The following is a 25,324-nucleotide window of genomic DNA, read 5'->3' as shown; positions in this document are numbered from 1 at the left end:
TTCCGCTTGAGAAAGGAAAACCCTGGATATTTGGTGTTGAATCCGTGTACAGTTATTTCCACTGCACATAGCGAAATCTGATTATCCCGTCAGAAGTTTCGGTCGCCAGAGCCTCGTCCGTTGATCAGCAGGATGTACCGCGAGCAGGTGAGGTTGACGTTTGAGTTGGCTGAGATGGTGGTGCCAAACCCCTTACACCCTAAATAGTAACTTGAAACTGTGTTTGTAAAACTACAATGAACAAGACTCAAAATAATAAGTAAAACAACTGGTTTGATGGGATCCTACGGCCTCCTTTGACAAGTACTAATGGAGTTTAATAATCTAATGGAGTCTACACTCCACAGTCGACGTCAAATCATGGATATGACTCCTTCAAGACGAAGTATCGCCAAAATCAAGTCGTCGACATGTGTCGGCAGGTCGTTGTCTTTGGTGTCTAGACAACATTAGATAAAGTATGATGAATAGGCTGGAAATAAGTTTCTAATGTGGCTATATTCTGCTGCTAAGACTTTTATTAATATTTCAAATGTAGAATTATTACTTCAAAGGTACTTTACCTTTCTGAATCCTCTGAATGCTCTTCATTCTCCTCCTGACCATCAGCAGTGCTTTCCATGGGTTTGTTCAGTGTGTTGACAACATTGCTCAGTGCTCTATTGCTAATGGCATGTGGAGGTTTCTTATCTAATCTCACTTTCTTTAACTCTTTGTTCTGGCTTTGATCCCTGAAAAATAGTTTATTTTGTTATTGATAGTAGCTGAGTAAAAAACATAAATGGAAAATTTTCAGAAGCATTCAATTTTAATGGCTTCTGAGAAAAAGCAGAATATTTTATTTATGGTACAATAAGTATTACTGTTGCTATGATACATAACATCAAAGTGGCAAAAACAGTGTGATATTTAAGAGTATCTAAAGTTAAAGAAGTTTTCTGCACTCCACTGTAAGTGTAGTAATATAATCACAGATATAACAATACTCACTCACTTCTTACTTTCTTATTAAATGCATAAATAAATTGTAGCTTACCTTATTACAGCTACAAGATGTCTATTGCACAGTATGATTAGGCGACGGATTTGGGATATAAATGGACAGGTGACTGCTGTAGTTATAGCCCGGACTCTTTGCTCCCATAGCAATGATTCCATCAGGCTTTGCAAACATTCTGGACCTGGGATACATTTAAACAAAGATCACATCACATAAAAAAATAAAATGCTTTTTAGATAGAATAGAACAACGTGCTTGATTATGCATTGTTCAAACTAAAATTAATATTAACATATATAATGATGAATCTATTATTAAATTACAAGATTAAATTGTTGATATTTAAATAATCATCAATAAACTAAAAAAACATTTATTTTAGCAAAATGTGTTTAATAAAATCTCATAAATATAATTGCTATTAGTAAAACATGGGTCTTACAGGTTTCTAACAAGAATCAAAATGAAAATTGAAGTAAATAATTTTCAAAAGAAAAGAACAAAGAAACTTGAAAAAAAATAGCCAACAATGACATTACAGAATAGATTTATTGCATAAAAAATATACTACAAATATAATCATTATAAGGATAAATTATACCTGGATCTAATTTCCATTTGAGATCATCAATTATCTGTACTGATGGTGGGGGTGCTGCCACCCTAGACTGAATAGAGATTCTAAGCTCCTCCTCAGCAGAGAGGGCAGCACATGGAGGGCAGGCACACCCAGAATGTGGCCCACAAAGCCCATCACAGCATGTGCAAGTCAATATCTATGTGAATCATAAAAATAAACATTTGTTTTTGTTCCCATGTGTACACATTGTCCATGACTAATTCACACAATTTATAGGTATTTTAACACAAAGACATGTGACAGATAATCAAGTTGTAAATATATATTCCTACAAAATAATAACTCACCCTGAGTCCACAATAATATTTCCCACTGTCCCCTAATTTAGCAGTTATTCCAGCACTATTTACGAGCCCGTTTCCGGCATCGAAATAAATTTCTCTATCCTGTAAGAGGCTGTTGAATAGAGTGCATAACCCATCAGGATTATGCAGTGCTTCCTGTAAATCAGGATTCAACCATTTTGCATCCAAATGCTGTTGCGGACGAAATATGAAATCGTCTTGGTCGTCAGGGGCATTTTCAGACATTTTCGCAACCGGTGCCTCGGAATCGTTCATTGACCCATTGTTAAACAAAATCACGAATTGTTTAGTAAAACCTGAGTAATTATAATTAATTACTCAGATATTTTCATTCTGGAATATTTAGAAAAATAAATAAATAAAATAATACACCGAAACACTAATCGACAAATCAATCGGCCCGAGAAATAATGTCAAATAATTTACGTTCCGTTTTATTATAATCAGCTGTGTGCTTTATTTCGGATCCATAATTTGTAGCGTTAAAATCGATCGAACTATACAATAAAATATAGTAAATTGTGAAGTTTTTGTATACCTTATACATAAAAAAATACAAATGTTTCATTGCACTTGGCTTTACGTTTGTTCATATTTTCATTATTGTATGAAATGGAACGTAGAAGTCGCTTTATTCGTTCAGAAATAGGTATACGTTAAAAGTACACAGTGCAAAGTCTTCATTTATCCTTTTCGATTCCTTACTCAAAATAGGTACCTAGCAAATCTGTTCTTAATAATGTGTTAATCTATTTCATTGATTTCTAATCATTCATATAGGTACGTATATTGATTTGATTACTTCATTGGTTACACAGATTAAAAATTAAAATAGTGAAATGAAAATGAAATGACAGACAGAAGACGGCGCTGTCGTGTTGTTGTGATTGTGATGTGAGAGACCTACGCAATAATTAAATAAATTGGAGCTCATTTTATATGTATATGGCTTCTAAGCGATTGTTCTGATGGATACAGATATCTTAATTGAAAATAAGGACTGTTTATACGGTAACTTCTGTTTAAAGTTTTACTCACAAGCTCCGGCTAATATCAACAATGTGCTTACTAATTTTCTTGGAAACATGTTATTGACCCCTGTAACTTAATTTGTGTTCGCACGTGTCCTTGAGTACGCTTTCTGTTTGTATTTACAAATACGCAATGATTTATTTATTAGATGTTTATACCTACTGTTTTAGCTACGTACGCAATGTATATTTATAATTATGTATCTAGATAATGGTCAGCATGCATTGTGTCATGCTGTATCAGTAACGATAAGAGCTGTCAATTGCATAGTAATTTACGTTTACGTTTATTTTAGGAGAAGATTTTCTTGATCAACTACTATCTAATGACTACAAATGGTCATCATTGCTGGATGCTACGGATGCATCACCGAGCGAAATATTGGCTGATGCGGCACCCACCTTAATACCTCCAATATCACCTATTTTGAGCATCAAATCTTCAATAAGTAGTAGTAATTCTGATTCTGGCAGTGAAGATGACTCTAAAAAGTAAGTTTATGAATTTAAAAAGTTCTCATTCACTTTCACTTGTAAAAGTTGCAGGTTTATGTAATATTACTGAAGTCTTTATATGGCAGACTTAATTAATATTATTTTACATTCACTTTGAAAGCTGTATTTTCTTTAATTGTCTTATAAGAATAATAATTAGATTTGTAATGTGTTTGTATTTTTTTTTTACTTTTAGCAGTTCAAGTAGCCCCTCTGTAAGGCAGTCATCACAGTCACCCATTGATTGGACTTCAAACTTTAATGAAGAACCTGCCAATAACTTGAATCTTGAAGACATTGAATTATTTCTACAGAAAGCTGGTATGTCTTCTAATCTGTTAATAAGAATTCATTTTATACAGTCATTTGTCACATTATAAGGTAAATAATTATTTATTTTTCAATAGTTCCTGAGCCTGTGAAACCTCCACCTACAAAACCCTATACAAATGGAGTATCTACAGAAAGGAATGGTCCAGTTGTGGCCATCGAGAATGGTGTTATTAAGGTATGAAATCAATATTATAAAACTGTAGCACAATACACACAAGATATTAATTGAGAGCCCAAAGAAGACCCATGGTCAGTAGTGGGTTTATATGTGTATTTATTTATGTAGTAAAGATTTTTGATCATCAAAATACAAAATCAGAATGTTGACAACCACTAATATTGTTTTTTTTATAGGGCATTAAGATGGAGACTGAAGACTGTGATAATGATTTAAGTAACTCTTACACTAAGGTTCACAAAGGTAAGAATTGTTTTATTTTTCTACAATGACTAATGAGTAATGAGACAATGCCTTTGTTCAGCCAATTGAATGAAGGACTTTAGTACATTCAATAAAAAAAGTAATTTCACTTTTACAGTTCAAATGTTTTTATGTTTAACACAATAGCTGTAAAAGTAACATATGTGTCATAAATATAATTTATAATAAAAAAATAAACATGTTTTTCTGTGTAATTGTGTGAGAACTTTACAATTCTGAATAATATGTACTCATGTGTTTGTTTAGTATGACCTTGCCTGTTTTACATTTTTATTTTACTACAATCATTGTTTAGTGTAACTTTTTTATATAATGATACACATGAATAATATGGTTGCTATATTAACAGGAAAAACTTTTAGTTTCCTTTTAAACACTTCCTGGGTTTCATTCAGTTGAATAATAATTTGTAAATGAAATAGATAAATGTAGACTTAAGTCTGGTTTGACTACAAAATTTTTATCAGATAGCATTTTAGCTAATGGCTGTCCCACAGCTGAACAACAATCACCCCCCAAATAATTTGCATGCCCGCAAGAAATGTGCTAAACAACTTTTAGCAGGTTCATCACAAAGTAATCCTTCATCATTAGAGATCAGAAAGCTCATCAGATGGACTTTGGACATTGTTTTAAACATTTGCTAACACTTTATCTAGTAAATTGGTTCTTTGACACTTATTAACAAGCTCTAATACTAGCCCATATTACCTATCTTAAACTATAAATATTAATAATCACCTTCATTCCAGGAAATGGTTACCATCAGAATTCATATTTTAAAGTTGTTAATGAAAACACAAACGGGAATATATCAAATGACAAACAAATAGTAGTAAATGGACAGATAAAATTAATAGTGGAACAGAAGAAGGTGCCCAGTATACTTAAGAGAACTTCCAGTGTAGTCAAAGCACCAAGTATTATTATACCTGCGGAGAGTACCAAAGGTGGTAAGATTGCTATATCACCTCTCCCGCAGGCTAAATTCAATGGTGCCAATGATGTGCAATATAAAGTAAGTAGAGTTTCTTGAAGTATTTTTTATTGTTGGCATGAGTATTTATTTCACAACATTCATTAAACATTGGGTGTGTCACACTACAAAGGACACATCTAGTCGTCGATATGTGTTGGCTGGTCGGCGACTTTGGTATGCAGACGGCTTTAAAGAGACAATATCATTTTAAGATCCGTTCTAAATAATACTTGTACTGCAAAACTTTGTACAGGACATAATCAATTAACTTAGCACTGCAACACATTTTTTCTAATACAACATTTATCATTTTAAGGTAACCTCACCTAGAAGCAGTGTAGTGATTAACCCTAAACCAGTAGTACCTAGCAATACGAATGGTACGACGCCACAAATAGTACAAAACCATGTGATACCTCTAGTTGAGAATGACGCTCCCAGTAGCCCCAATATGGACCTTTCTAACTTCAGTGAGGCTGAAATACGAGCTATTAAAAAGCAGCAGAGAATGATAAAGAACCGGTGAGTCATGGAATGAAAAATGATGTTATAATCCTTACTGAAATTTTAAGTGTGAAGTGTGTTTGGTTGTCCCTCTTTCGTGTGAAAACGACTTTACGTATTTGGTAGCGTAATAGATAAGATCAAATCTTACCCGTGTTAAAAAGTATCCTATATGTTAATCCAGGTTATAAGCTATCAGAGTACAAAATTTTATTAAAATCCGTCCAGTATTTTTTTCGTGAAACAGTAACAAACATACGTATGTTACATTCATCCTTACAAACTTTCGCATTTATAATATTATGTTATTATAGTAGGATTGTAGAATATTCCCACACTTCACATTCATAACTTAATGACTGAAGTGTTATTATAATTCGTACATTTAGACAATACAATAATGGATCAATGGATGTCTTTTCAGTGAATCGGCGTGTCAGTCTCGGCAGAAGAAAAAGGAATATGTATCAGCCTTAGAACAACAGTTGCTTGAAGCACAACAGGAAATCGCCAGGTTGCGATTGGAAAATAAACTATTGAGAGATCAGCTGGAGGGCAATGGAAGGAGTAGAAAGGTACTTATAGTTCATGACTAATTTTATTCAAATATAGTGTGATTTCCAATACATTACCATTGTATAATTAATTTATTATAGTTAAGGTTAGAGTATGTGGTGCAGCTGTATGAGCAGAATACCATGTCATTACGTAACATCCTTTGACTAGATCATGGGTTCCCAAACGTTTGGGAAAAAAAGAATCGCCTTTACTCGATATTTACACAAATGTTATCTGAATTTGCTTTTTATCATTTGTCTTTGGACCTCCTGCCGCTCTTCACGAAATGCTTCAGCGCCCACTAGGGGACGGTGTCGCCGACTTTGGGAAACCTTTGGACTAAATACACCCCAGATTGTAGTATGTTTTTCATGTTCTTATTTGTCGATACTCTGTATAAAATATAATGTATCAATTTTATGTTCTTAGTTAATTCGAAGCTAACAGTTTATTCAGCAGGTGTTTAATACAATCTGACCTTGTGACTGTATTACCTATAAATTAATTGTGTTAATAGTGTTCAAATACAGATGGTGTGTATTGTCACAGGTGCCGAGGCTCGACGCGTCATTACTGATACCTAAGAAGAATATAGCCGTTATATTTGCTATGGTCTTCATGGTTTCATTAAATTGGAATGTTCTGGGGTAAGTCGATTAAAAATATAGTTTTTAATACTTTTCAGACCAATAACAAGAAATAAGTAGGATAAGGGGTACTCGACATGTATTCTTTTTTAGTATCCAAACCCCGATTTGTCTGGTTAGCATGATATTTATCAAAGACAATGTCTATAGTAGCATTTCATTCAATATTCCAATAAGTTTTTTTATTGTTAATGTTTATGCAAAAAACGTATCAGATAAACAACGCGTGGTTAAAATAATTATTCATTAAAACCAGCGTAAACATAAAAAAATACACATATAGTAGAATTATATAGAAACAAGTTTACTTTTACCCATCATTGTGGTCAGTGGATCATAACGATACTTATTATGATAGCGATCTATTGTACTAACATGCATTGTTACATTGTAGGTGGAACGCAAAACCTTTCATCGGCTCCCCGGCGCCACACCACAACACGAGGCATTTGCTGTGGTCTGAGGATAATGCTGTAGATATTAATAGTGGTACGTATGCATTGAAAAACTGTTAGCGTCTATGAAAACAGGAAGTTTATTAGAAACATCGGAATGAAAAACATTGACGTATCGATACATGGATCTTTCAGATAAAAAACATCGTAATGAAAACATCATATGGTGGGTAGGCTGATTTCCATATTATTAGGAAAATCAGCTACCATTAATTGCAGTTAAAATCGATGTTAATTAAACAAGGATGTATGTATTGCAACCTAATGAATGACAGAGACACCAGTGTCTATTTAGTATCCCTAAATTCCCTAATGACCTTAAGACTAGGGGAAGTCCCTAGCTACGTCAACGATTAAGAACTAGGCGTGCATGTAGGTAGGTACTAACTCGTAGTATACTAGCTAAAGCATTCGATCCAAACAAATGTTCAAAATATGTTATTATTGCCATTTAAGTATAAACTTAATCATATGTCGTCTTTTATAATCCCAAAATACCCTTTACATCTGACCTTGAAACTCAAACCGAATAAAAAGCTACACATGTTTGGGTATGCATTTATGTATCGTACGCGTTTTAAATATGCATAACCAAGCTTGACCTTGGCAGTTAAGAAGACATACCGGTTGCTACTCACGAATGTAAAACCAGTATCGCATCAAATACTTGTTTCAATGCTCTTTACTGATAAACGTAATTTTACGACGTTTGAAAGTCAGACGATCACATAAACTTGTTTTATTTGCATACAATTTATGCGATATGGCTCAGAAAAATGGATTATCTATGTGCAATATTTTCAATATTTTTACTAATGAATTTGGTCTAGGGACAAGGATAGTTATAAAACTGAATCACTTTCTAAAATATTTTCTCATTTATGTAAATGCGGAGTTCATAATGTTATCGTTGAACAATTTAGTATAACACAACCATGAAAACACTGATGCACAAAACATACATTCCCTATAATAACATACTTCTTGCTCGTTTCAGATGACATAACCAACACAACATACCCAACAGATTGTCAGAATGGTACGTTAAAAGTGTCAGACTTCATCAATCAGACGGAAAGTATACGAATAGCTGGCGAGCTGAACCGCTGGATCGGTGGCGGCAAGACTCTGAACTGGACCTACGATGTGCCAAGGAAGAAACGACAAACGTATCTCAGTGAAGAGAAGATTAACGGTAATAATTATATGGTCCTTGCAATAAAATTATACTATGGATCCCCAAAATTTTGTTCCGGGTGTGAATCTAACCCACGATTTTCCAACACTCTCGTAGTGGCGTGGCGAACAACCTTAACCTTAACGCTAAAGAAAGTCGCCAGTCGTCAAATTAACATACAAACAAAAAATTGCGAAGTACAAGAAGATTATTACTTTACTACGTTTTCAAAAAGGTCTCAATAATTTAACTAAAAATGCGTCTTTCTTGCAGGTGGCCTGTTAGAAACCTACAGATTATTCAACAAACTGAATCTGGATAGCAATCTCATAGATTTCCCTACCATCAGAAATCAAGCGAAAACAGTAAAAGATAAATCACGATTGCGTCGTCTCAGGAGGAATAAAGAAATAGATTTCGCAGACAACGCTGTTATAGACTACGACACTTTATATAGGAAACCTATAAGAAAATCAGTGGAAGATTTCAATATGGATGATCTAGGAGAATGGAATGCGCTACTTCAAGCCTTGCACAGGCGAGATGATACGTTTTATGTAGTAGGTGTTGGTAAAGGCGAACACTTGCTTTTACCAGCCGTGTCCCATAACGTCACTAGGCCACCTAAGATGGCGCTTATTCTTCCAGCCAGAACTGGTAATGGTGAGTTTCATAAATGCAATATGTATTTGTTCGCTAAAAGGCGAAATTAATATGATTCACTTTTTTCGACTTTATCTAATTAATTGATATTGACATTTGATTTCTTTGTTTCAGATTCATCTATGAATGGCCATGTGACACTCATGCAAATCGATTGTTCCGTTGTTAACACATCTCTAGTCAAACTCAAGTCCGATACACTGCCAGAAAGTTTGAGGAAACACAGTGCTAATGGAGGCACTGAAGCTGTTCCTGAAACAAAACGAGAAAACACAACTAGTGATTATAAAGTTAACGTTAAAGAAAAACTAGACGCAAATATTTTACACAATTCTAGTAATAGTATAAAAAATTATTCAAATAATCAAAATTTAAGGCAGAAAGAAATTGATATTGGCAAAGATGATCTTTTTGCCCATTACTTGTTTTCTAAACACGAGGGGCGCAAAGATAATTTAGCAAAAAGGCCACGAAAAATAATAGAAAAGTCTTTAGAAAGCCATGTGTCGAACGATACTATAAATCCGACATGATAGAACTGTTATATTTTATGGCTGGAATATTATTAAATGCAGCTGCAATATAATATTATTATTATAAACTGGCCTATGCAGTGAATGAATACACTTAATTTATATTCAATACGCGCACTTAACGAGAGTTATAGTCAATAATCTATACAAGTATGTTGTTCACAAAAATACTATCTATGATTTGTTGAAAAGTTAATTTTATTTTATATCTTTATTCCATTATCTTAATATTTTTCCATTATACATAATATAATTATAATATATTTAGACTAAGAATAATAATATATAACCGATCTCAGTATGTCGTAAAATTCGATAGCATAAAAATATCGTATAAATATTTTATGATAAACATGTGTTACAGTTTGACAAGGTGTTATTGCTTGATATTGAACTGCAAGCCAAACAGATAACTGATAAGTATAGTATGGTTTGTAATCATTACTAGACGCCAATGGTTATTCTAATATGTAGTTATTTAAATATATTTTATATTGTTATACATAATGAATAACTAGTATTCATGACAGTTATAAGTAAGCGGAAATTGTTATTATTTGCCTCTGTCACTCTCTATTGATAAATAAAACCTCTTTATGTATTTTTTTCTGACTAAAAAAGCATTTGTGTCCAAACTTATATACTTAATTATTAAGTTGTTAGCTTGCGATTATTGTTGATTTTACTTTAACGATCTATTTATTATGTTAACTATTGTCATAAAATTGATTATTATCTATAGATTGTCTATCACAAAGTAATTATTTTTAGCACCTGTTGGTTAGTTTCACGGAATTCTTCACTTAATTTAGTTTACTATGGCTATAATATATACACTTTTGTGTTTATATGCAATGTACTGTACCTACCTATTATTAGAATATATTTCTTTGTATTCCGTGAAATTGAATTTAACTAAAATAAAATAACCATTTTAATTTTAATATTAGTATTTGTTTTTATCTTCTTTTGACCTATCTACAAATCCTTGAATCCATGTCCAGTAGTCATGGTACATATAAGATGACACACTCAAGGAGCAGTGCCAGCTACGTCCACCTGGGTAGGGTTATTTCTCGTCAATTATTATTCCATCAAAATAAGTTCCACCAAACTAATACTTAAAACTGTGCAGGTGACGAATGGATTGTTTTAAAATCAAATAAAATTTATTTACCACATAACAAAGTAAGTATACTGAAATGCAATATTTACTGTGAGTGGATGGAATAGTACTAGAACTACTAGCTACTAACCTTTCAGTTGATTTTATAAGTCAACTGAAGAATTTTATAACTGTTAAACCATTTAATAAAACTTCATTATAATCTATCTCTATAATCTGTGGTGCCATTTATGTCATGTGTCATTTATGTCAATATCAGATGTGTTCTGTCAAAGTAATAGGGATTTTTTCGAAAAGAAGTAACCTAAAAGTAAAAACAATTGTGTTATCGAAGATGAATAGTTAAATAAGAATAGTAAACGATACATAAAGTTTAAACAAAGATGAATTGCCTACGTTTGCTTCAATTAGCTGAAAGACAATCTTTTAATGTGTTCCAAATATCGGCAAGATGTTCTTCCCATTACCGATTACGCTTTTTGGAGACTCAGAATATGTGGAGAGAGAATGACAATATATCCAAACGATGGCAGTTGATATACAAAGCGCCCATGTCGACAGCTCTTAATGTTGCTTCAACATATTTAACTGCAACAACAGGACTTCTCAGTGTAGGTGCAGTTTATTATGGAGCATTTGTGTATGATTCTACAAGTCTCGACCAACCTGTTATACTTGGCGATGATGTAGTGATAGCCAACAGCCCTACAGAGTGTTTTATTTACATTGGAGCCTTCATTGCTTTACATGTAGCTATAAAAATAGTGTTATCGAAATATGTTGTCCGACTATATCAAGATGGAGATGAATATTTGGCAGTTTATAGAGGGCATCTTTTCAACTCTATAAAGAAACACAAGTTCCATCTAAATGAATTTCAAAAATTGAAGGGTTCAGTTATTATTCCATGGAGTGATTCAAAGTATGCTCTTGGCAAGAAACAGGGAATTTTATTAGAAAACTATTTTAAGACTCCAGAATATTTGAACTACTTAATAACTAAAAAAAGTAAGGACACACAAGATGATGATGAATAAAGCATTGTATAGTGATCTTTGTAGTTATTAAAATAAATGTTTTAGTTATTATCTTGTGTTTTTGTTTTCCAATGTTAGCTACTACAAGACATTATAATATTCCCAAATACTTTGTGCAGTCAGGCTGTAATTAAAGTATATCAAAGCATTATTCATATAGATAGTTCCTTTGTCTATTGTCACTTTTATTTACTTCCTAAGTCAAAACACCAAATCTTTGTGTTGTCACCCTTTGACCCAGTTATTATTGTGAGGGCATATAATGGATTTTTCTACTTATTAGACTTAAAAAATGTTTAATAAAAGAAAAATATTTGTATTAACATTTATTACTAAGACACCTAAAACATTAACTAATTATACATGGTCTAAAATCCTCCAGAAAATGCATTATTCCACTTGTATCTAGAATCTCTCTTTATAGTATCAGAATCCATTTTCTTTGCATCATTAGAGAACTGTTCTAATGCTTCAATTTGTTCTGGCCTTGGTTCCAACTTCTTTGTGACAATACATTGACCATTTTCTTTCAATACTGTGTAGTTTATATCATCTTTGGTTGGCTCTCCATAAGGAAATACTATTGGTGTTATTTTGACCAAATGTTTTACTTTCCATAGCCTTGAATTGTTTTCGGGTATGTTTTTCACAATTGCCACATTTGAATCACACTGAAAGAAAGAGATTTTTAATAATTTACAAACATACAATCACATCATCATTGGTAACATAGAGATCAAAGTAATAATGATAGCCGGCGTTCAACATATTATGCTTTATAGTAAGCTCCACAAAAAAACTAAAATTCTGCTACTTGCGGTGGGGCTGTAAGCCTACTCCAACACAGTCATATGAAAGGCTGATTGGTTGGGGTACAGTTTCTTCAGGGGGTTGGCTTATGGAGGGAGATTGATTGTATATATCAGATAAGTAGAGTTAACTTAATAGCCTACAAGTGACTTACTTCCTCTAAAATATTTAGCTCCTTCAATATTTTCTTTTGCCAGTATGGATGATGTCTGGAAGGTTTAATTCTTTCTACTCGGAATAACTTTGAAGGTGTGTATTCGGGATCTTTATGATCAGGGTTCCTGGAATGGAAAAGATATTTCCAATAACACGTTCATTTAAATCAGAAAACTATTATTGCTGCATCCAGTTTGAAAATAAGTACCTTGGGTAGTACACTATACCTCCTGGATAGCGAATACCACCGGGAGCTTTATATCCTTTTGATCGCGCAAATGTTAATAAAGGGCTTACAACTTTAAGTAGCCTGGCATTCATGTTGATGAAAAAAAATTTCCCTTTCTAAATAAATTTATAACCTCTGCACCGAAATGGAACCAATATTGACATTTGAGTTGACGAATGACGGCCCTTTTACTGACATATGGTAACAAACATCGCCAATTGTAAAAATGTTATTTTTAATCTTTTTTTTTATACATGGCAGTAAAATCCTACGTTTAAAACACATAAAGGATAACTCTAACCAATACATTTTATCAAAAAAGTTAAAAAAAAATGATTTTTATTATGTAAATTTAACAATGTGAAATATCAAAATAATAAATTAAAATGTTAATCTCAAAACTATTTTAAAACGATCCTTTATTGTTCAGTGCCCGCGTTTTATTTGTGCTCCGCTGATGAGTTACTGTCATTAGACATAAATGACGTAACGTAAAGTTTGTTTGATAGGGGCACGGGCGAGTATTTTCAAAGTTATGATTTGTGTTTGAAGTTATTAATAAGTGAAAGAGTACTCTAGCAACGAAATATCTATCTTGTTTATTTCAGGTGCATTATAAAGTTACAATATTCTTATTTTTAGTAAGTCGAATATCATAAAAACAGTGAAATAGCAAACTTATGAAGAAAGTTCGGTTTGAGTCTCCTGTAAAAGTCCAAAGTTTGACTATGATGGAAGATTACGAGTGCCATTCGCCACGGCCTTTTACAGAAAGGCAGATATACACTAACGCACCCGATATTTACAATTGTCCGAAAGTTTTACCATACAGTAATGATCCAGTGCAGATGTTTGAGAGCAGCAATAGTTCTCCATATCCAACGATGAACAAAACCCAAATACCAAGCCTACAGCAAGGTTCTCAGTGGTCGCCTAGCAATGATTTGGAACTCAGTATGCTGGATGCTGGCAATCATGTTCCTTGCAGGCCTACTTTTAGTAAGTCTATACTCAAATCATCTGCGGTAGAAAACAATTGTATTGATATGAATATTCTAAGAAACATAAGACATCAAAACAAGTCACCTGTCCCAACTGTTTCTGAAAAGAAAATTGTGACACCACCCAACACTCAGGCAAGGCATGAAGATTTTTTCATAAAGAGAGATAATTTAGGTAAAATTCAATTAAACATGAATCCTATACAGCATCAAATGAGTAGATTAAGTTTAGACAAAGAGAATAATCCACTAGTCATGAAAACCCAGATTGTTCAGACTGCTGCTATAACTCGTCAAGAAAACCAAAATCCTTCTCCTGCTGAGAAGAACTCTGATTGTAGCTGTCATCATTGTATGAAGACTATACCCTCCAAGGCCAACCCTGGATTTAGAGAGCAAGTACCTCAACCTCATTTTAGAAATTGCATACCAAATTACATGTCTCATAATGCTCCGACTCATCAACACAACCACTGTACTTGTGGTCTACCTCCTGTGCCAAGCAGATGCACCTGCTGTGATTATAACTCACACCATCAACATTGCTCACATAAACCTGACATGGTCCAATCACCTGCCCCAAAAATGAATGCAATAGACAAAAAGACTTGGGCTATTGAGAAATATGAACAGAGTAAAAAGTCTGACACCATGGAGGTTGAAAGACAGACTAATATTATCAAAGAGAAAAGAGAGCCCACTGTATCTGATCTTTTCAAAATAATAAAGTTACAGAATGAACAGTTGCAGCTACTTCAAGAGAAAGTTGATAAGTTTATATCAGCTAGTCAGCAGAACCATGTGCCAGTACAAAACTGTATATCAGAACATGTGGCTATTGAGACAGTAGGCAATGAACAACACAAGATATCAATTGGAGTCATGACTAGTTTTGAAATGGTGAGAACCTCTACGATAATAAACAAAGAAGTTTTGAAGACCAATGACAATGCTCAGATACAGTGTAACAGATCACAAATAAGTATAAAGGGGGTGGTTTCTAAGTCACAGTCTCCAAACTTGAACTTTCTAGATGGTATTACTCCTATGGGCAAGTCAATGCCTGAGTCTCAATGTAATGGAGAAAATATCACTCAACCAGTGAACGAAGAGAAAACTTTTAATGAATTGAGTTTATATAATGTGCAAGTTGACAATGCTACTACACCACTTATGTCTCCAGATCAGAGCTTGTATCTGGATGTTAGGGATTACAGCGAGTAAGTATATATTGAATTAGTTTTATATAATATAGAAATGGAATCTTTGAATAACACATTGTTTTGTTTGCAGTTCTGAAGCTGACAGTGACCAGTCCAATGTTGGATGGACATATTATAATAAAGTTATGGTAATATTGCATTTCCTATACTTTTATTATTCCTATGCTTACTATCTATATTCATTTTTAAATATGGAATTAATTTAAAAGTTAAGAGCATGAGACTATGAAAAAAAAGCTTATGTTAAATATGTATGTTTCAGACCCATGTGAATGGTATGCTGCAAGATTCAGACATGCCATCTTCGGCCAGTGCTTTGTACAGAAACACTAGACAGCAGATGCAGGCAGTACAGGTGCAAATTGACAAGACTAATGTCAGTGTTACTAAGAGGTAAACACATACTTTGAACACTAATATTCTTTTTTATATTTGTATATTTTGTATGTTGTATCTAGTTTGTTATGAATACATTTGTCTATCCATCATTTTATTCTCTGATTGTGTGTATGTAAACTTTCAGTGAATTCTGGTGAAAATTTGACAAAGGTTTGTGTATACTTATTGTGACTATATCTGTCGGATATGTTATCCGACGCTTAACTATAAGCTATAAAACCTTTAAAAAATTATAACATCAATTTCATAGATTCTTATTATAATTTTCAGAGTGAAATTCGGCGACGATCCGCTAGGTATCCATCAGCCGCACATATACGCAGGGTCCACAGATACCAGTATGAAGATGAACCAGCTAGCAGCCAAGTACCTGAAGGGTGTACAACCTGCCCCAGCGCCGCATCGACCCCCGCCGAAACCTACGGCTGCTCCTATCGACATGTCATTCGCGACCAGAAATTATATGGAGAGGCATAAGATATTACAAGGTGATTAACTTAATTTTATACTGTCTTATGATCAAAATATTGCTTCAGCTACGTTTGTCACCGATAACGAGATCTCGGGTTCGATTTCCGGGTCAGGCAACACAGCTCTTCAGTTTTCCTAGTTGATGGTAAAATATGCTTAATAATGTGTGCTAAAATATGCTCAATAACTCGTGTGTGGTAGCATTCTCTGTAGTGCCATGGCAATAGGCCCATTGAGGACTAGTCCTGTAAATACCAAAAAGAAGTTGTATCTCGGAGTTTATCCAGTGTGATATTATAAAACTAAGCTGATAATTTTATTAATTGAAATTTATTTCATGTTGTATGTTATAGCAATAATTTCAATTAATTAAATCCTTATTTGTATATCCATTACAGGGGTGCCACCTTCTTCCAAGTCACCTCATCCCGCCGATATGCCCAGGTTTTTAGACATAACCGCCTTGAAACAACAACCTAAGTTTTTATAACATTTTAGTTGATATTTTAGACAATATGTAGATTTTAATTTGGTAAGTAATTGTTATTTAATATTAATATATAACCCGTGTTGTTTAGATGTATTATTCAATTTGTTCATATTGTTATATTTTGTATATAAATTAATGCAGGTATTTTTTTAAAGTAGTGACTGACTGTGTTCATATTCAATGTTTCATGTGTCCATTTCTTTGTACATAGTTTAAATGTATTTCTTGAAAGTAGTGTAGTGACTGTCAAAGACATGGTGTCAGACTTGGACGATTTTTTTTATATCAAGTCGATAATCGTTATTGCACACAGAATGGACATTTGCACATATAACAATGTGCTACACCAAAATAACTTTGTTATAAGAATGGACTAAAGCATTCCTATTTAGATACTTAATTATGGAGACTACTACTTAAATAATATATGATTAAGATACTTTTGACTGTGTTCTTGATTTTTATGGACTTGATTCCAAATACTTCCGATTCTGTGAATCGCGAAAAGAATTGCAGTATATTTTAATGACTTCCAAGCATGTTGTTGCTTGTGTTTGTTGTATAAAATGAAAGTCAAAGCATTCTGAACAGACATTTATTTAAACCTCAGAGAAAATAACAGAGTAAAACCCTACATTATACAAGTAGGTATATTTGTTATGGAACAGTTGTTTGTTAAATATATTACATTTAATATTTGTTCAGTATCTCGGGTTTAATATGAATTATTATAATAATATACATTAATTTTTGTCTACCGTATATATAAACAATAAACTTTAATTTCATACAATGTGCTATTTTACTTTTTTCCATTCAATATCACATTTTTAAGAAACAAGTGATAGGAAAATTAAGCCGCATGTACATTAGTAAAAAATGCTTTATTTAATAATATTAGACAATATTTATTATATTTAAGACTAGTAGTTGTGTGTATCTAAACATTTTCTTAGTTACACACGAATTAATGCATTTAATATTATGTGTATGCGGCTTCATATATTATCTTTTAAAATACATAATTTAATAAACATCTGAGCTACATAAAACATCTTCATTTCATATTATTTTATTAGAGGTAAATATTTTAATCTCTCACAGGCAATTGTACTTCTTTAATTTTCGGATATGGGGTAAAAATAATTTTTGATATAATATTTTCTACATTAATGTTCACTAATTAGCAGTTTAACTATACCACACATTAGTTAATCAATCAGCACAAATACGATGTACTGTTTATCCAATTATAATACTTTTAATTTTATATACACATTCATATTTCCATTCCATATACACAGGAGAAACAAACGAACAGACAAAAAAGGATCTATATCGAATCGTCTACATATTTCTATTTGACTATACTTAATACCATAAACCTTATCATCTAGTAGACTTGTCTGTATTATTTCAATTGCAATTGGACAAAACTCTTTATAACTACATGTACATTCATATTTTTAATTCTCATTGTGATATCAGCATTCATAATAAGTCCTTATGTTTATAAACTTACGATTATCAGTTTGGTTCTTTTCTTTGGTTAGTATTATACAATTACTGCACAACATCGAAACATACAACTTGCTACTCAAATTATGTTATACAAGTAAGTAGGTAACTTTAATTAATACATTTGAAACTCTTTAACGCTACTATTAATCCTCTATGTACATTGAAGATAGTATTGTATTAACACTTAAATAAGATTTCAATTCTCTTGCATCGCAAAATATTACAGTTTTTATACTATTAGTCTAGAAAGATAACCAAATAATTGGATGGCACTTCTTTTCTGATGTCAAATAGACTTCCGAGAGATAATACATATATAATCATTTGATCATAATTCGTTTAATCCTAAAGAGAACTATTTTACATCACTTTTTTGTCTTACATGTTGCACAAGTCCAGTGACTAGAATATAATATTAACATGAGATTCAGTATTTTATTATAATTAGTTTGAATTATGTATATATATCTGTAGTTACACTGTACATTGTATATTTTTGTAAAAATTGCCTCTAGGTCATAAAATGTCTTATCCAATAAAATATGTTAACATTGAACGACCATCTACATTTTAACTGTTAGTTTATATTATAATTTTGTTTAAATTATGTTTTCCAATATATTGAGCATATATTTTGTGCACAGCAATTCAGTTAATATAGAATTTAAATGACTCTAATATTCTTAATTCAAGGGAGAGAAATATAAACTATTGTTATAGCATAAGTTTTGTGATAAACCTTCGACATTGCAACATTAATAGAATATTTATAATCGTCAACGTAAGATAGCTTCGTACTAATTTGTTCATAAACTACCAAATATATTTCTGTTCGCTACACATCACCCATATTTTTATATCACATCTTTGCCATTCAAAAGTATCCATCTATTATCTACTGTGTCTACATGTAACATGACTACTTATTTAAAAATAATCTGCATTATTAATACTCGTAACGTTAGATATTTTATGTCTGTCACACACGAAATAGATTATACTATTGTATCAGAAATATTTTTTCTAAAATGCGTTCTTCATATCTACATAACATTTTCAATTTCATAAGTCTATGACGTGTGCAAGTAACCTTATATTTCAATAGTCGATACCTTTAGGTATGTATCTACCTACCTAGTACCTATTCATATTTTAAAATTGTGCACCTGGTTCCGTATTCGATAATCGCTACGAAAATTGTTAGGTTGTCTACGTATCACTTATAGAGTTTCGTCGTCGCCTCCACCTCTCGACTTGCTGTCTAGTCTTAGTTCTGCTAGCCTTTGTCTCATACTGTTTGGCCTGAAATATAAAAGAGGATATTGTTGTGTATCTAAAGTTTGTACATAATAAGTAAAAATAAATATTTTTTTATTACAAACAATTTACATTTATTCTAAAGCTAATAAAATAAAAAATGATATGAAACTGACCGTTGGCATCTCTCAGAAAAGTATGAAGTAACGACTTGGTCGGCAGACACTGACTGTCGCTGGTATGCGCCCGCGCTTAGGTTGCTCTGAGGTATCTTGTAGATGCGCACGCAACGTCCGCTGTTCTCTGGTAAAACTGTAAAAGAGATAGCAAATAGTAAGCAGCATATTCTACAATTCATTCATTTCAATCTGTTTAATTGTTTTTGCGTGACGATTCGGTCAGGTTAATGTGGTAATCACTGGTACCAATATGGTTTCGCCTTGCAGAAAAAAAGGGATTGTTTTGTTTTAGAATCTCTGTTTATTTGCCCTAACAGTGGGAAAAATTAAGTTCGATGAAATGAAGTTGTTCCTAAGTTCTATATTTCAGGACATAGTTATGTACCTTGAGGTGAAGTAGGCGGTGATATCGGCGCCATGCGTTGGAGTGGCGGTCTCATGTTCTCCTGCTCGGATGATATGGAACTGCTTCTGCTCGATGCGGAATTATTTTCCGACATTGCTGTACGGTTGCTTGGGTTGCAGTGGTCACCTCTGCAAAAATAAAATAGATTCGATCATTTAAAGTCAATTGGTATCGTGATCTTACCTCATTCTTTACTTTAGATTCTTAATGATTTTGTCTTCTGTGTCTTATCGGAATTAGACAGTTGAGGTAGCGTGATACTAATTTCAATATTGGGTTTGTAATGTATTACAATATTGAAGTTGGTGCTTAGCAATTCACAATAGTGCTACGCCGTAGCACTGTAGCAAAGCTCAACTTCTTTTATAAGAGCTTTAATGCTTATTCCGAAAGAGGTAGTTATAGTAACATTTTGTTTTTTACCTTTCATGATTGTCATCTTCATCGACGGAGTAAGGTCCGCATTGTTTGCTCATCTGTCTGACCAGTTCGTCGTGTAAGCTGAGACAAGGGTCAATCTCTCGGCTCAAAGGCACGTATTCCGGTGCGCATGCCACATAGAATATATCCTGCAACGACGGTACAGCCTTATATTATTATTAGAAGATGAAAAACAACTGATCAGGTGGATTGATTTATGTGGTGGTTATCTTTATCCATAAATTGTTCAGAAAGAGTAGTTAAGTAGTGCATTATATTTGTGATTGTAACATTTGTACAGGCATTTTTACGTGCACGTAAGCTGCGTGTGCTATGAACGTATACGCATGCACGCTTGTATCATGAGGTGAAGCGAATCTTGGCTAAAGGGTCCTATGATTATTTAGTCATTTCCTTATTACAATTATATTTTTTAATATTTATACGACTATAAGTCTTGTATTTTATTCTACATTAAAAGTAAAGAGGAAGCATAGATTATTTAACAGTTTATAAGCCAAGTGCGTTAGAAATCACTAGTACAGAATAGGACTAAAACAAGTACACTTTATAAATACTTACTTTCCTCCCACAAAGTAGTTTCAATCCAGGTATACAAGCCGCATGTACTAACGATCCGTTAGCAACCAATCGTATCTCTAATAAATCTTCAGCGAAGGCCATTATGTAAGGGAACGCACACACTGAAACAAACCACACGACACAAATTATAGACAGTCGGGCAATAAGTAGAGCCAATTTGACGACATCAGGGCACAAGGGTACCACACTACTTTGTGGGTCTGATTCCCACACGGAGCAATAATTATGTACCTACATGAAGTGAACTGTTTAACATCATTCTTTCAGACGTGTTTGTAAAACACCATATTATGTGATTCTCTACAACTATAGACTACCGTCTGCAAAGAGTTCTGTAACAGTCGGTATTATCGAGTCCCAAGAGTGAAATTTAAAATGTACTTAAAAAATTGTTCCCCTAGCATCCGTTAGAGGCGCTGATCAGATTTTAATACAAAATAATTTGATAGCTAGCCAGTTGTCGGTAGTCGATAGTAGTAGACAATCGCGGTACTGATGTCCTAGGCAAAAAATAAATGCAATAGAACTTAGTAGGTACATTGTCATTTGTAATTCTACATTCATTCAACATTGTACTAAAGTTTAATAAAGGTGAACGTATTTTCGCTTACCCACGGCTGCAGGTACAGTTGTCCAATGAAAGTCATATTCGCCGTCACTCTCCAACCCTTTGCTCGTTAACCTTTCAAAATGACACGTATCTGCAACAGAGGTTTTGAACGCTTGTACTCACGCAAAGGTTATCCTCTTATTTGTGTTTGTTTTAGTCTGATGTAGTTGTCGTACACCGGTTTGAATTCACAATGTTATGTTCTAAACATCTTATTTTTAAGATTTTATGATTATTATGTTGGATAAAGCGCCATACACTTAGATTATTTTGGTATTTTCCACAGTAAACGTAATAAACATACTTACGATTATAACATAAAACGATTTGTCCGTCTCTTTCATCGCCAATGCGTAACGCATTTACAAGAGTACCGCGACGAGGCCCACTATCTTCTGAATTCTCAGCTCGTTTTACTGACTGCAAATGTAATTCGAGATTATTATTAACAATTATTACAAAATCTAACTTCTCTACTTTCGAAACGTGAGTGCTTCTTACCTGCCCTGTACTAGATTCTAAAACTTCCCAATGATGTTTGTATCCGACTACCATGATTCCCACTTCTCCGTCCATAAGTTTGATGAGTATAGGCGATTCACTTAGTTGGATATCCTGGAAATAAGAACATAGTAAAGAGAATGAAGATTAGTAATAGAATTATGTCCCATGTGGTTTTTGGTACTTACTTTGATATGTATGTATTCAAAACCCATCTCATTTTCAGTCTTAGATTCTTCAATCATAATCATAACCCTTCTGCCGATCGCTACCGCTAATGTGGTTTTACCTCCTTCACCTAAAACGTCAACACTCATTAAAGTAAGCCAATATATATTTTCGTCTGATATCATCTAATTCTGTAGTTTAGCCGTGAACAGATACACACAGACAGTTTTATGAAATAAGTATAGTTCTAACAATATGAAATTATTCTTAACATACCTGTTTCAAGTAGATCAAAATAATGTGCAGTCTTCGTCCGTGGAAGTCTCGCGTGTTTACAATCTTGTAAGGGTCGCATCGCCCAAGCGCCTGCGCATAGTTCTTGAATAGGCAGCGCGTAAAGTCCCGCTCCCCCCGCCCCGCCAGTGGTGGACCCGCCCCCCGCTATTACCCTCGCACCGACGCGGAAGAGTCCAGCACGCTCAGTAACCCTCGCCGTCCTTACGCAACCTTCCCATCTTAATACTACACGAGTAGTTCCACTTTCTGTAAACAAAGAAACAGCTATAACAAAAATATTAATTTCAAAAAATCCTTAGTATGATCAGTATTCTTAATAATAATTTGAAATGTTACCTTCTAGGATATACGTATTAGAAGTGGTAGATAGTAAGAGTCTTCCTTCTGCTAGCTGTTCTGCACACACAGGTGTCGCTGGTAGAGGTGCGGCTCGCCACACTCGGCCTTCCCAGGGTGTTCGACGGGAACCACCACAACCTTATTAGAAATATTTTAGTTTATCTACATAATACTTATGTCTTGATTTTTTTATATTTGGTGTAACAGTTTACTGTATTACAAACCAGATTGTCTACGTAATTTATTTTTCTGGAACGAACACGAGGGTAGACAGTTACCTGAAGAAACAAGGCTTGTGGGAGCATCGCCGCGTAATACAGCATCAAGTTTGAGTGCTTGTCCTACGTGTAAGAAATGTTCGGTGCGAGCTGCGCCGGCGCCACCAGCGCCTGCGCCGCCCGACCATACGTCTGATAGCGCTCGACGCGATAGCATGGGCTGGACAAGACATATGTAATTATTTAGTAAAAAATACCGCTATGATAATCAATATAGTTTCACAAACAAAGAGCCTGCTTCAGATTGTATGACAGGTAAATCAACCTAAACTAAACGAAATTACCGCCTCGAAATGTAAAGTTATCTTATTTTCTTGAATCCTTAAATATGTGAAATAAAACTTGTTCTAATGAATTAATATTGTTTAAATGTATAACACTCATTTGAAAATACTAGAAATTGGGTTATTATAAGGTGCAAATAATCAAATCTCAATGCCAATTTCAAAATGGCTACCTATTCAAACCTAAGCTAAGTGGTAAATTAGAAACTTACCACCTTGTGATCGGAGCAGTGCTCGGCGTAAATGTCTCGTATGAGCGTGTCGAGTGTCCGCTGTCGTTTCAGAGCAAACGTCGGCGTTTGGAAAGCCGCCTTCTCTCCATTCATCAACTTCACCTGTGAATGTTCAAAATGTTTGACATTTCAACACTTCCCCATTTCTAAAGACACGCTAACGACGGGTTGAAATTTCATGTTGGTTGTTTTTGCTTTGAATCTTGTTATGTAAATGTGTGCTTTATTTACCGTTTTTACTAATTATGATTTTGATAAATGGTAATTTAAATACTATTTACACTTATACAGATTAGGAGAAAGTAACAGAAGCGGCTCTAAAATCGAACCACTGTTCAATTTCTAATAAATGTAATTATTTTTTCTTACCATGGTGACAGCTTACGTAAAAAAAGGAAATTTTCTCCTCCGTATAAATTCCGTTAAGTTGGTACATTAGTAAGTTAATAATAAAGTAAAGTTATAACTTACCAGTAGAAATTCCCTGAACAGTTGAGGATCATTGAAGATCGGTGGACATGGTAGTGAAGGTCCGAAGGGTGGAACAGTATCGTCGCTGTACACACTCAGCTTGTACCCCTCGCCTTCTACCTCTGACACGACTGCGAATATATCTGTACATTGGTTAAGGAAATTTTCCGATTTATATAGCATGAGACCTAGCAACTCTTGTACCTAAAGAGACCAATGTCCAGCAGTGAGACAACAAAGGGTTAAAAAAAGAAATTAATTCTAAGCGACTTTATAATATCAGTCGAAAACGATAAAGTCATCAGACTCTAGAATATAGTTGTCCATGTCCATGTTTGAACAGTACATCGTAATATTTGGTATGACTTATCCGTGGCATCGATTTTGCCCACTATCCTTTAAGTATAGTCTAAGTTATAACGTTCTTGGCTTAAAAATGTTTAAATGCTTAGAGGTTCTGAAAGAGTAACAGAGTGATTTTCATATTATAAACGACCACTAAAGTAAAAAGTTTGTAAAAACGGTTACAATGTATAAAGTTATTGCAAAGGATACGTGTGAAATGGCTTTTGACGCACTGCGGGTTGAAAGTATTGTGAGCCGAGTCCTCCGTGAACACAATGTTGACTATGTCGTTCCCGATGTGACGCTTCCTCTCCAACTGCAACGAACAAATAAAATAAATATTTAAAGAGTAAATATTTACCCTCCAAAATTTCGGCGCTCATATCCAGTTGCGCTCACCGGTTGGTAAATGGTCTGTGGATTAAGTAACGCTTGGAGCGGTCTTTATATAGATGGGTGAGGCTTATTGGTGTTTAAGCTTCCCGTGCTTACTTGAGCACGTAGAATGTCGGTCCCGGTTGTTGTCAATTAAGATAACAGTCGTTAATTGATGTCAAAGGCATTTCGAAAGGCTAGATCAACTTTGACACTAGTATGACCACTGACCAGACGATAAAATAAAAATATATCTCAATTTAATTTGAAAATGTTACACTTGGAAGAAGAAAAAACGCTGATACGACCGTGCTTCTCTCAAATCGTAAATTT

General features: G+C 33.8%; 6 protein-coding genes across 16 annotated transcripts in view; 3 read left to right on the top strand and 3 right to left on the bottom strand.

Moving 5' to 3' along the window:
- Positions 1–2,340, bottom strand: part of HERC2 (E3 ubiquitin-protein ligase HERC2) — a 40,866-nt gene extending 38,526 nt beyond the window's left edge. For all 4 annotated transcript variants that reach the window (XM_076131959.1, XM_076131965.1, XM_076131974.1 and 1 more), the window contains exons 1-4: positions 1,928–2,340; positions 1,602–1,776; positions 1,037–1,181; positions 564–731 (exon numbers count right to left, since the gene is read on the bottom strand). In XM_076131959.1, coding sequence (XP_075988074.1) covers positions 564–731; positions 1,037–1,181; positions 1,602–1,776; positions 1,928–2,200 — 761 coding nt within the window. In that variant the 5' untranslated portion in view covers positions 2,201–2,340. The remainder of the gene's footprint in view (positions 1–563; positions 732–1,036; positions 1,182–1,601; positions 1,777–1,927) is intronic.
- Positions 2,341–2,798: 458 nt separating this feature from the next.
- On the top strand, positions 2,799–10,706 carry Atf6 (bZIP_ATF6 domain-containing protein ATf6). Of its 2 annotated transcripts, none has more exons than XM_076131948.1 (13): positions 2,799–2,956; positions 3,273–3,468; positions 3,671–3,792; positions 3,879–3,979; positions 4,159–4,225; positions 4,999–5,264; positions 5,542–5,747; positions 6,154–6,304; positions 6,837–6,934; positions 7,329–7,423; positions 8,387–8,584; positions 8,840–9,229; positions 9,344–10,706. In XM_076131948.1, exons 1-13 carry the CDS (start codon positions 2,914–2,916, stop codon positions 9,760–9,762), a joined length of 2,352 nt encoding a protein of 783 aa, XP_075988063.1. In that variant the 5' UTR covers positions 2,799–2,913; the 3' UTR covers positions 9,763–10,706. The 2 variants fall into 2 exon arrangements, with proteins under 2 accessions (XP_075988063.1, XP_075988055.1); XM_076131940.1 differs by having other exon boundaries at positions 3,668–3,792.
- A 421-nt stretch (positions 10,707–11,127) lies between these two features.
- Positions 11,128–11,976, top strand: LOC142978568 (uncharacterized). The gene has a single exon (XM_076123066.1). The coding sequence runs from the start codon at positions 11,272–11,274 to the stop codon at positions 11,923–11,925; it is 654 nt and encodes a 217-aa protein (XP_075979181.1). The 5' UTR covers positions 11,128–11,271; the 3' UTR covers positions 11,926–11,976.
- A 262-nt stretch (positions 11,977–12,238) lies between these two features.
- On the bottom strand, positions 12,239–13,308 carry mRpL30 (mitochondrial ribosomal protein L30). Its single transcript, XM_076123055.1, has 3 exons — positions 13,100–13,308; positions 12,890–13,016; positions 12,239–12,596 (listed from the first exon to the last, which is right to left on the bottom strand). The coding sequence occupies exons 1-3, from the start codon at positions 13,210–13,212 to the stop codon at positions 12,294–12,296; spliced, it is 543 nt and encodes a 180-aa protein (XP_075979170.1). The 5' UTR covers positions 13,213–13,308; the 3' UTR covers positions 12,239–12,293.
- A 309-nt stretch (positions 13,309–13,617) lies between these two features.
- On the top strand, positions 13,618–17,133 carry ana2 (anastral spindle 2). Its single transcript, XM_076131918.1, has 5 exons — positions 13,618–15,341; positions 15,415–15,472; positions 15,607–15,737; positions 16,014–16,231; positions 16,613–17,133. The coding sequence occupies exons 1-5, from the start codon at positions 13,801–13,803 to the stop codon at positions 16,702–16,704; spliced, it is 2,040 nt and encodes a 679-aa protein (XP_075988033.1). The 5' UTR covers positions 13,618–13,800; the 3' UTR covers positions 16,705–17,133.
- A 152-nt stretch (positions 17,134–17,285) lies between these two features.
- Positions 17,286–25,324, bottom strand: part of LOC142984327 (GTPase-activating Rap/Ran-GAP domain-like protein 3) — a 170,592-nt gene continuing 162,553 nt past the window's right edge. For 3 of the 7 annotated variants that reach the window (XM_076131907.1, XM_076131890.1, XM_076131858.1), the window contains 15 exons: positions 24,827–24,932; positions 24,272–24,414; positions 23,780–23,902; positions 23,284–23,443; positions 23,003–23,143; positions 22,646–22,930; positions 22,390–22,499; positions 22,202–22,315; positions 22,009–22,120; positions 21,702–21,791; positions 21,070–21,191; positions 20,491–20,654; positions 20,047–20,195; positions 19,659–19,794; positions 17,286–19,527 (listed from right to left, as the gene is read on the bottom strand). In XM_076131907.1, the coding sequence (XP_075988022.1) occupies positions 19,446–19,527; positions 19,659–19,794; positions 20,047–20,195; positions 20,491–20,654; positions 21,070–21,191; positions 21,702–21,791; positions 22,009–22,120; positions 22,202–22,315; positions 22,390–22,499; positions 22,646–22,930; positions 23,003–23,143; positions 23,284–23,443; positions 23,780–23,902; positions 24,272–24,414; positions 24,827–24,932 (2,037 nt within the window). In that variant the 3' untranslated portion in view covers positions 17,286–19,445. The remainder of the gene's footprint in view (positions 19,528–19,658; positions 19,795–20,046; positions 20,196–20,490; positions 20,655–21,069; positions 21,192–21,701; positions 21,792–22,008; positions 22,121–22,201; positions 22,316–22,389; positions 22,500–22,645; positions 22,931–23,002; positions 23,144–23,283; positions 23,444–23,779; positions 23,903–24,271; positions 24,415–24,826; positions 24,933–25,324) is intronic. The other 4 variants (XM_076131882.1, XM_076131874.1, XM_076131899.1 and 1 more) reach the window with 4 other exon arrangements.

This window comes from Anticarsia gemmatalis, chromosome 2 (assembly GCF_050436995.1).
Source record: "Anticarsia gemmatalis isolate Benzon Research Colony breed Stoneville strain chromosome 2, ilAntGemm2 primary, whole genome shotgun sequence".
NCBI classification, from domain to species: domain Eukaryota; kingdom Metazoa; phylum Arthropoda; class Insecta; order Lepidoptera; family Erebidae; genus Anticarsia; species Anticarsia gemmatalis.
Note: the sequence above shows the minus strand (reverse complement) of the source record. Positions and strands in the feature narration are given on the sequence as shown.

Excerpts from the sequence above, each read along its gene's own strand:
- LOC142978568 (XM_076123066.1), top strand. The coding sequence starts at position 11,272 with ATGAATTGCCTACGTTTGCTTCAATTAGCTGAAAGACAATCTTTTAAT.
- Atf6 (XM_076131940.1), top strand. The coding sequence starts at position 2,914 with ATGGATACAGATATCTTAATTGAAAATAAGGACTGTTTATACG. Across the intron at positions 3,980-4,158 it reads TCGAGAATGGTGTTATTAAG|GGCATTAAGATGGAGACTGA; the intron begins GTATGAAATCAA and ends TTTTTTTTATAG. Across the intron at positions 9,230-9,343 it reads TCCAGCCAGAACTGGTAATG|ATTCATCTATGAATGGCCAT; the intron begins GTGAGTTTCATA and ends TCTTTGTTTCAG.
- ana2 (XM_076131918.1), top strand. The coding sequence starts at position 13,801 with ATGAAGAAAGTTCGGTTTGAGTCTCCTGTAAAAGTCCAAAGTTTGACT. Across the intron at positions 15,738-16,013 it reads AATGTCAGTGTTACTAAGAG|AGTGAAATTCGGCGACGATC; the intron begins GTAAACACATAC and ends TATAATTTTCAG. Across the intron at positions 16,232-16,612 it reads GAGGCATAAGATATTACAAG|GGGTGCCACCTTCTTCCAAG; the intron begins GTGATTAACTTA and ends TATCCATTACAG.
- mRpL30 (XM_076123055.1), bottom strand. The coding sequence starts at position 13,212 with ATGAATGCCAGGCTACTTAAAGTTGTAAGCCCTTTATTAACATTTGCG. Across the intron at positions 13,017-13,099 it reads GGTATAGTGTACTACCCAAG|GAACCCTGATCATAAAGATC; the intron begins GTACTTATTTTC and ends TTTCCATTCCAG. Across the intron at positions 12,597-12,889 it reads AGCTAAATATTTTAGAGGAA|TGTGATTCAAATGTGGCAAT; the intron begins GTAAGTCACTTG and ends TCTTTCTTTCAG.